At 45.1% G+C, this 10,637-nt stretch overlaps 1 protein-coding gene across 1 annotated transcript in view; it reads right to left on the bottom strand.

Moving 5' to 3' along the window:
- Positions 1–535: 535 nt before the first annotated feature.
- LOC126237337 (D-beta-hydroxybutyrate dehydrogenase, mitochondrial-like) overlaps positions 536–10,637 on the bottom strand; it is a 93,374-nt gene continuing 83,272 nt past the window's right edge. The window contains exons 4-5 of the mRNA XM_049947355.1: positions 3,801–3,919; positions 536–950 (exon numbers count right to left, since the gene is read on the bottom strand). Coding sequence (XP_049803312.1) covers positions 681–950; positions 3,801–3,919 — 389 coding nt within the window. The 3' untranslated portion in view covers positions 536–680. The remainder of the gene's footprint in view (positions 951–3,800; positions 3,920–10,637) is intronic.

The raw sequence follows: 10,637 nt of genomic DNA, 5'->3' as shown, positions 1-10,637 counted from the left end.
ATTCGTTGGTTTTGTGCCAAAAATCACTAACTGTTCTCCTATGAAGCTATCCACCAGTGCATCACGAAAGGAAACACCGCTGGGAAAAGTGTGTGACTGCAGGGGAAAAGGGGGGGGGAGTGCTTTGAAGGGGATAAATACTTGTAGTCTGTAAAATAAATCTGAAAAAAACTTAGGTTATTTTCTGAACAGATCTCATACGTTGTGGCTGGTTTGAAGCTGTGTCAAAATCGGAAAAATTCCTGCAGTTTCAAAATAATTAGCACAGCTGTGGCCTAATTAAAGTTAAGAACAGAGTTATGAAATGCTTACAGACATAATAGAGGTCTCCATCAGACGTGAATATCGGGTTTTTTACTTTTTTGGTAGGAGACGAAGATCAAAAGCGATTATCTATCACAACCGGGAGTGGAACAGTGTGGTAGTCAGCTTTGAACCTATAACGTCAGAGGCCATCTAATTTAATTCAGAGTATAGAATAGGAAGGAGCCGAAATATAGAACAAAAATTGTTGCTTGTTGTGATTACTGTGAGGTCACTGACATTTTATTTTCAGCTGTTTTTACATATTACAAAAAAATAATCATCTTCGTCATCATAATCCGTGACAACCCTGACTGCAGAAATTCGTGAAGGCACTGGCAGTGAAACGTGATATCTTAGAGGAACAGAGATCGGAGTCAGGTGGTGTAGTTTGCAGAGGGTGTACGGAGTTTCCAGGACGGCATCCCCACGAAGCGGCGCACGAGGGCGTCGCGCAGGGTGGTAGAGGGTGAGAAGCGGCACAGCGTGTGGTAGACGCGGTAGCGCAGCGGTGCGCGCTCGTACACGGCTTGGGGGGAGACCAACGCCAGCGCAGAGTCCAGCGCCGCATTGATGCCCGCGTCTGGCACCGCCGACGGCGACTCCGCGCTGCACGCGCACGCATCGCCCAGCGGCCGCAGGTACGCCTGACAGACAGTCGATACAATTACTAATATCTGTGTGGGACTTATACCAACTGCAGAAACAAAGTGAAAGGTAGGGGAGAAACACTACTGAGGCAGAAAAATGTGAAGATAAAGAAGGAAAAAAAAGGAAGGGATAGGAAGAGGGACAAATAAAAGTAGAGAGAGAGAAATATAAAAGTAGAGAGAAAGAGAGAGAGAGAGAGAGAGAGAGAGAGAGAGAGAGAGTATCGAACTATGAAGCAAGAAATAATGGATGAGAAAGAAATAAAATGCAAAACAAAAAGTACAGAAGAGTAAAAGAAAATGGAGAAAAATGCAAAGAAAGAAAATATGAAGAGAAAGAGAAGAGATAGAAGTAAAGAAAATAAGATTGTAGTTTAACATACCATCAACATTGACATCATTAGAGACTAATCACAAGCTCAGAATGTTTCAAAGCTGGCAAATGAAATCCACTATGCCCTTTCAGGGAGCATTTTTCTTGAACGATTTAGGGAAATCATGGAAAATCTAAATGAGGATGGTTGGACAAAGATTAGCACTATCATTCTTCCGAATGTGAGTCCCGTGAAAATAAGAGAGGTACAAACAATGGGGAAGAAGAGAAAAATAACATGGAAAAAGGGGAAACAGTTAACAAGAGAGTAAGAGAATGAAGAAGAAGAATAAAGAGTGAGAAAGCAATGGAAACAGAAAGAATGAAGAAGAGGGAAACAGAGAAAACAGTTTGGAGAGACACAGTATGAAGAACAGGGAGAGAAACAAACACACACACACATATATATATATATATATATATATATATATATATATATATATATATATATATATATATATATATATATATATATATATACTCCTGGAAATTGAAATAAGAACACCGTGAATTCATTGTCCCAGGAAGGGGAAACTTTATTGACACATTCCTGGGGTCAGATACATCACATGATCACACTGACAGAACCACAGGCACATAGACACAGGCAACAGAGCATGCACAATGTCGGCACTAGTACAGTGTATATCCACCTTTCGCAGCAATGCAGGCTGCTATTCTCCCATGGAGACGATCGTAGAGATGCTGGATGTAGTCCTGTGGAACGGCTTGCCATGCCATTTCCACCTGGCGCCTCAGATGGACCAGCATTCGTGCTGGACGTGCAGACCGCGTGAGACGACGCTTCATCCAGTCCCAAACATGCTCAATGGGGGACAGATCCGGAGATCTTGCTGGCCAGGGTAGTTGACTTACACCTTCTAGAGCACGTTGGGTGGCACGGGATACATGCGGACGTGCATTGTCCTGTTGGAACAGCAAGTTCCCTTGCCGGTCTAGGAATGGTAGAATGATGGGTTCGATGACGGTTTGGATGTACCGTGCACTATTCAGTGTCCCCTCGACGATCACCAGTGGTGTACGGCCTGTGTAGGAGATCGCTCCCCACACCATGATGCCGGGTGTTGGCCCTGTGTGCCTCGGTCGTATGCAGTCCTGATTGTGGCGCTCACCTGCACGGCGCCAAACACGCATACGACCATCATTGGCACCAAGGCAGAAGCGACTCTCATCGCTGAAGACGACACGTCTCCATTCGTCCCTCCATTCACGCCTGTCGCGACACCACTGGAGGCGGGCTGCACGATGTTGGGGCGTGAGCGGAAGACGGCCTAACGGTGTGCGGGACCGTAGCCCAGCTTCATGGAGACGGTTGCGAATGGTCCTCGCCGATACCCCAGGAGCAACAGTGTCCCTAATTTGCTGGGAAGTGGCGGTGCGGTCCCCTACGGCACTGCGTAGGATCCTACGGTCTTGGCGTGCATCCGTGCGTCGCTGCGGTCCGGTCCCAGGTCGACGGGCACGTGCACCTTCCGCCGACCACTGGCGACAACATCGATGTACTGTGGAGACCTCACGTCCCACGTGCTGAGCAATTCGGCGGTACGTCCACCCGGCCTCCCGCATGCCCACTATACGCCCTCGCTCAAAGTCCGTCAACTGCACATACGGTTCACGTCCACGCTGTCGCGGCATGCTACCAGTGTTAAAGACTGCGATGGAGCTCCGTATGCCACGGCAAACTGGCTGACACTGACGGCGGCGGTGCACAAATGCTGCGCAGCTAGCGCCATTCGACGGCCAACACCGCGGTTCCTGGTGTGTCCGCTGTGCCGTTCGTGTGATCATTGCTTGTACAGCCCCCTCGCAGTGTCCGGAGCAAGTATGGTGGGTCTGACACACCGGTGTCAATGTGTTCTTTTTTCCATTTCCAGGAGTGTATATATATATATATATATATAGAGAGAGAGAGAGAAAATAAACAACAAGATAATAGGGAGCTACAAACAGAGTTGAAGAGAAACAAAGAATAAGAAAATAAGTTCAAGGTAGTGGGATGAAACAGAGTGAATCACGAAGTCAACAAAGTTAGTTTCATCAGTGATGAGATTAACAAATACGAAGTTCGAGTATGAATGTCATGTCTGTGAACCACAAGAAAGTGTTAGTCTTTAAATGAAGAATGACGAATGCTATGCCAAATCATCTTAGTGATGTTTCATAACTGTAAACATGGTCCGTAGTAGGCTGTAATTTGATTTTTACTTAATTGTGTGATTAGCTAATTTTGAGATAAATAAAAATCACATTACAGCCGACTACGCACCATGTTTATATTTATTAAGCATGTGGTGGCTGTGGATCCCCACAAATATAAAATTTTAACATTCGTCATAATATATAGACTCCAAAAACGCTATAGGACCCTTACGTTATCAACATTACTATTTTGACAGTCTGTCCAGGTACAAATAAAACTAAGAGACGGATTGGAACGTTTGCTGGCAACTGACCTGATAGCGTTTGAAGTACTCGCCGTAAAACTGGCGCTGTTCGTCCGTCATGGCCTCCTCCATCTCGGCCGCGTGCTGCTGCTGGCGGGCCAAGAGGCCGCTGTGTGCGAAGAAGGAGCCTGCAACACAACACGCACCACTAGGTCACTCTCATCACAACCCGTCTCTCACATGCATCAACTATACTGTTGTTTCCGGCTATCACAAAATTAATCGTACATATGTGTGTGAGAGGTAGAGACCGCCAGGTAATCGTTTTGTAGGTCCACCGGTTGTGCCTAGTGTCCCGATTTTCGTAGGAGTCCCAATGTTTAGAACGTCACAAACCGTCCCCCAAAAGCCTTATGCTGGACGCCAAATGTAACGAATTTTGGGCACTGTTAACAGTAACATAATACGTATTCACTTATAAAATGGTCGAGTACATGGAAGTTCCAAAATGAGCTTCTGAACGCGTCGATGGCGGTAATGAAGACGCGCTGTTGTGCCTGTCGCTATAGGGCAGTTATTTTCGCACAAGCGCGGTAGTCCCACGGTCGGTGTATAAAGGAGCCGCTGCAGCGTGTTTGATTTTACCTTGGCCTCACCCTCAACCGCCACCTCACCTGGACTCCCCATCTCCTTGCCATCCAACACAAAGCTCACAACAGACTCCGCCTTCTGAAACTCCTGTCCGGCCGGACATGGGGTCTGCATCCTTCCACCATCCTTCACACCTACAAATCCTTGATCTGCCTGATCCTCTCTTTTGCCACCGTTGCTTGTATTTCCGTCCCTCCCAGGTTCTATAAATCCCTCCAAATCCTCGAACACCATGCGCTATGCCTCGCCTTCCGCATCCGCCTTCCGTCTCCCACTCTCATCCTCTACAACTTCATCCCCTTTCCCCACCTTCTCCTTTTCCTCAAACACATCCACACATCCACTGCCGCTTTGATCCCCCTCTCCCTCTGGTGTCTCCCTTCCTCTCCACCCCCAGCCTGTCGCTGCACCTTTACTGTTGTGTCCCACCCTCTCTCCATCTCCACACCCTCCTCTTCCTTTCCCAATGCAACTTCCACCATCTACCCCTCACGGATGATGAGCTTCACCCTGACATCCTCCCTTCCTACCAACTCTAGCTCCACCTTCCTCCTGCCTCCTCCTCAGGGCTCACGCTCCTCCCCCTCCCTTCTCCTGAGCGGCTTTCCCCTCCTACTCCCCCTCCCTCTCTTGTGCTCCCCTTCAGTGTCTCTGCACTCCCTCCTGCCTTGTCTTCCCTCTTCATCTCCTGCCCCACCTGTCTCCTGCCTCTTGGTGCACCTGATGACACCCCTACTCTTTTCATCCTGCCCCCTCCCCTGCTGCCCCTTGCTCTCCCCTCCTTTGCCATCCTCTCTGGCCTCTCCCTCGGCAGGTCCCACCTGGCAGCTTTATTCTTCATTGTGCGTCCTCCAAGTGGGTTTAAAGTGTGTTGTTCTGGAATGTGTTTAATACTGTGGCCAACTTTTAACCTGTGTGTGTGTGACTTCAGTGTCTTTTTGTGTTCTACAAATCGCCAACTGTGTTTTTTAACTTTATGTTGACTTTTTTAATTGTCCCCCATGAACGTCTCCATGTCAGTGTATTTTTACCTCCATTAACTCCCCTTACTTTGTTTTATGTCCCCCTTTTTTATTGCCTTACATGTAACATTTTATTCTTATATTAGTTGTCATGTCACTCGACTGAAGAGCGGCGGATTGTACCGCTGACAGTCCTCCCCTGCCCATATGGGGCAGGTGAATGAAATCACAATAAAGAAAAAAAAAAGAAAGAAAAATGATTTCATTTCTGGCGAGATAGTGTAACGGCCTAGTCACCTGAAGATGGTGGCCAGGTGGACCGTCGAAATATTATGACGAGATGTTCCGGCTGGAGACCTGATATGACTACAACATATGATTAGATATGTTTGTTAGACCGTAAACAGTCCACAATAACACTTGAGTCATCAAAATACACGTCGCTATACACTTTATGCTTTGTATAACCGCAGTAACGACTTCAAACATTACTGACTTGCACTTGTTCGTATTGCATTTAGAAAGAATCGTTATTCAAAGGGGAACTGCCCGATTCTTCCCACTGTTTAAATAGTTCCAGCCCCGTACTGCTGGAGAAGTCTCAATTTTCTCGAATGGTGGCGCTATATCTAGATGGCGCATGCACCGTCGATAGAGGATGAGCTACTGCAACGCCATCTGTGGAACGACCTTGTCAACAAATTTGTTATCATAAAACTAAATGAGGCTGCAGTCAAATGTGCTAACAGATGGCGTTACTTCAGTACTTGAGCCAAACTTTTAACAGTATTCTGTAAAACCGTGGAAACATTAGGTTTCGTCAGGTTGTCGGGACAAGAAAGTCCATAATGGTGACGGTTTCGATATATCGGGACGGATGGCAACCATAATTAGTAAGCAAAAGCAAAAAGCAAGAGTCTCTGTACCACATACAGGTAAGGCTTATGGAAGTATTGCCCACCACTGTTCAATCCGAATCTCCTCATGATTTTCTTTACATTTCAGTAGATCCAACCTAATCCCTGTTGTTGTTCTATTTCTTCTCCTTTTACATATGTAACTTCCTTCTCCTCCAACTGCGCTTTTCATCTCCCCCCCCCCCCTTTTTTTCTCATTTATTTCCCAAGTCACGAAATCGCGCCCGCCTGGAAAAGGCCTCTGGTACCTGTTCTCAATTTGTTTCTCTTATAACCATTTACAGTCAGGGCCGTTAGGAGGGGGTGGCGAGATATGTCCCTATCATAGGGGCAGGCACAGAGGGGGCGCAAAAACGGTCCGGAAACAAATCGAGGAGGACAGACGATTTAAGAATTAGCCGGGAGGCGTACGTGATTTCTCCTCGAGCTGTGCTAGTAAACGCACGCTGTTGTCACAATCCCACTTCTACGGCGTCATTCTGTCCAAATAGTTCCACAGACAACTACTGCCACTGTCGCTTATGTGGCAACAGTGGCTCACACAGCTACTGCCTGCACAGCTAGCTGACGTACAACAACATTCATTGCTGCTGCATCGCTAGATCGGATGGGCCTTATAGATTGCCGAATGGGCGCTGAAGCTAATATGCTATTTGACCGGAGGTTTCCGATTTTGACCGATCTATGCCGACTGAGTGTGGACTGAGACGTAACTGTGGGGCAACAAGTAAAAGGGGGAGAGAAAATGTAATTTACAGCTATACTTTGTTCATACAATTCAACTTCTGTGCACAAGCAAGGAAACATTGTACAATTGTAGTAAAAATACAATTTCCGGACAGGAATATTTTCACAACTCTTCATTATACTACTTTTTCTTTCCTTTATAATTAATTTTATATTAATTACTAAGGAGAAAATAAAATGTGTTATTATTACTTACAGTGATAGTTTTTTGTACCTTTTTGATTAACTAGCGTCACAACCCAGCTTTGCAGAGGTAGCAAGAAGTGTCTGCAGCCAGACCCCATTGCGCCAGCTTAGCGCAGCTTGTGTGTGTGTGCGTGTGTGTGTGTGTGTGTGTGTGCGCGTGTGCGTGTGCGTGTGTGTGTGTGTGTGTCGGGGTATGAATAAATTCCAGAGAACAACTTTAAGCAACTGAATAGCATCACTTTCACATAACTTACGCGATGTAAGCAACGCACGGCAGGACAGTTACCTAAAATATTCCATATTGAACTGGTTGTTCCTCACGGCAATAATGGGAGCACATTGCGATGTAATACGTTTACAACCAGTGGACATACTACATGAGAATCGTGGAGCTATGTTTGTGTGAATTATTCAGTATGTGTCGGAGTTGGCAGGGGTGGCACAAACGAAAGAAAAAATAAGAAAAAAAAACACGCGGTATGTACATGTTTAGCTCGTATTACAGCACTCCTCTTGTGGAGCTTAGACTCATTGCCGTAATTCTTTGCCGCGGACTTTTTATGGACGATTTCACCACATCTAGGTCTGATTCAAAGGAGGCGGAAAGCTGGAAGTTGATTCATCTGCTACACTGCTGAAAGAACGTACTGTATGTAAATGAAACAAAGTTGCTGAAGTACCTTTTCGGAGAAAGTTTAATAAAAATAAAACACCACATATTTTGGATTCGCATGTTTTTCCGCTATGCAGTTTTTCTCAAACGATCGTAGGAAACAAGTGGTTAAAATATTTGGTTATTTCAAATTGTAAATCTCTCATCACAGCCTGATGAAGCGGTTATCTTTACATTATTGGTCATATTTATCACTTCAGCGTTGAGTAACTCACTGCCGGCTGTTCGAAGAATTTTGTAATGAATTAAGAGCGCGAATCGCTTCCGCTACTCTGATGTAAGCAGAAACTGACAGTCTGAAATTGCCATCCAGCGTCTGCGTGCTGTACTACAAGCAGTTCATTGTCCTACGATAGGACAAGCCTGTAATTCGAGCGGTTTTTGTAAAACGACGTTTAAATCATTTTCTAACGTTCAGCATACTAATACCAGTAAACAATAAGATACAGATTTTTTTTAAATTTTGTATCTTTGGAAGAGCCCTCTACATGCTGAGTAATGTGAAGTAACCAAATGTGGTCCCTTATCCAAATGTGACCGCCCTATCTAAACTCTCTAGCATGTGGTGCGCTCAAGCGGTATTAACACAAACTTTTTCAGAGGGGTATGGTGAGTCAAGTCGAATGCGTGAAACAAGAAGTATTATCTGTGACCGTCCTGAATCTCGTGTTTTGTTTTCGGTGCAAAGGCGAGTTTTTGGTATGGTTTCGTTACAGAATGTGTTTCACTGTGAAATATATCAGAAACCAGTCTTTTAGTCACAGGAACTCAGCTTTCTTCGCTTCATCTTAGATTCGTTGAACATATTTTACCTCAACTGTACCTTTGACAGTCAAACATCATCTGCAGTGCAGGCCATTCTCCTAACACGGCCCCCACAATAAATGTTGGTGATGAAAGTAACGGCGGTGAAAATACAAATACCCATTACGCAATAAACTGTATTCACAGGGAAACAAAGGACAAATGTTGATTCGATGGAGCCGTGAAAAATGCAGTGGGCAAATTTTACGTAAAACTACAATTATTTGCACTCCATGGAAAAGTTGACATTAATACTTGGGTGTTTTCTAGTAACTAATTTTTGTAACTTATTAGGTTTTTAGCGATTTTATTACGATCTCTCAAAATTTTGCATGCTTTTAATACAAAGGGGCCATATTTGGATCACCTTTCTTATAAATAAACGACAGCTTCGGTGATGTCGTCATACTTCACTTGCAGACTCGGGCGCTGGATCGCTAACCCGCGCTGCAATAGCTTTCGTATTTGGCGCAATTCGCTCAGCGTGTCCCCCTAGCTGGCAGTCTGCTGGTCACTGACACGGGTGGTTTGGCAACTTTGACTAATTTTAGTGCCCGCTGGGGATACTATCCTGAGGTGTAACACTGCAGGGTGGTCCATTGATCGTGACCGGGCCAAATATCTCGCGAAATAAGCGTGTAACAAAAAAACTACAAAGAACGAAACTTGTCTAGCTTGAAGGGGGAAACCAGATGGCGCTATGGTTGGCCCGCTAGATGGCGCTACCATAGGTCAAACGGATATCAACTGCGTTTTTTTTTAAATATGAACCCCCATTTTTTATTACATATTCATGTAGTACGTAAAGAAATATAAATGTTTTAGTTGGTCTACTTTTTTCGCTTTGTGATAGATGGCGCTGTAATAGTCACAAACATATGACAAACAATTTTAGACGAACAGTTGGTAACATGTAGGATTTTAAATTAAAGCACAGAACGTAGGTACGTTTGAACATTTTATTTCCATTGTTCCAATGTGATACATCTACCTTTGTGAACTTATCATTTCTGAGAACGCATACTGTTACAGTATGATTATTTGTAGATACCACATTAATGCAATAAATGCTCAAAATGATGTCCGTCAACCTCAATGCATTTGGTAATGCGTGTAACGTCATTCCTCTCAACAGCGAGTAGTTCGCCTTCCGTAATGTTCGCACATGCATTGACAATGCGCTGACCTATGTTGTCAGGCGTTGTCGGTGGACCACGATAGCAAATATCCTTCGACTTCCCCTCACAGAAAGAAATCCGGGGACGTCAGATCCGGTGAACGTGCGGGTTCGACGACCAATCCCCGTCATGAAATATGCTATTCAATACCACTTCAATTGCATGCGAGCTATGTGTCGGACATCCATCACGTTGGAAGTACATCGCCATTCTGTCATGCAGTGAAACATCTTGTAGTAGCATCGGTAGAACATTACGTAGGATATCAGCATACATTGCACCATTTAGATTGCCGTCGATAAAAAGGGGGCCAATTATCCTTTCCCCCATAATGCCGCACCATACGTTAACCCGCCAAGGTCGCTGATGTTTCACTTGTCACAGCCATCGCGGATTTTCCGTTGCCCAATAGTGCATATTATACCGGTTTAGGTTACCACTGTTTGTGACAGCTAGCCGTGCCGAGGGTCGCTAAATACAACGCGTGCAAAAAATTTGTCACCGTCCCGTAATTTCTCTTGTGCCCAGTGGCACAACTGTACATGACGTTCAAAGTCGTCGCCATGCAATTCCTGGTGCATAGAAATATGATACGGGTGCAATCGATGTTGATGTAGCATTCTCAACACCGACGTTTTTGAGATTCCCGATTCTCGCGCAATTTGTGTGCTACTGATGTGCGGATTAGCCGCAACAGCAGCTAAAACACCTAGTTGGGCATCATCATTTGTTGCAGGTCGTGGTTGACGTTTCACACGTGGCTGAACACTTCCTGTTTCCTTAAATAA

Source organism: Schistocerca nitens, chromosome 1 (assembly GCF_023898315.1).
Source record: "Schistocerca nitens isolate TAMUIC-IGC-003100 chromosome 1, iqSchNite1.1, whole genome shotgun sequence".
Taxonomy (NCBI): domain Eukaryota; kingdom Metazoa; phylum Arthropoda; class Insecta; order Orthoptera; family Acrididae; genus Schistocerca; species Schistocerca nitens.
This window is presented reverse-complemented; position numbering and strand designations above follow the sequence as displayed.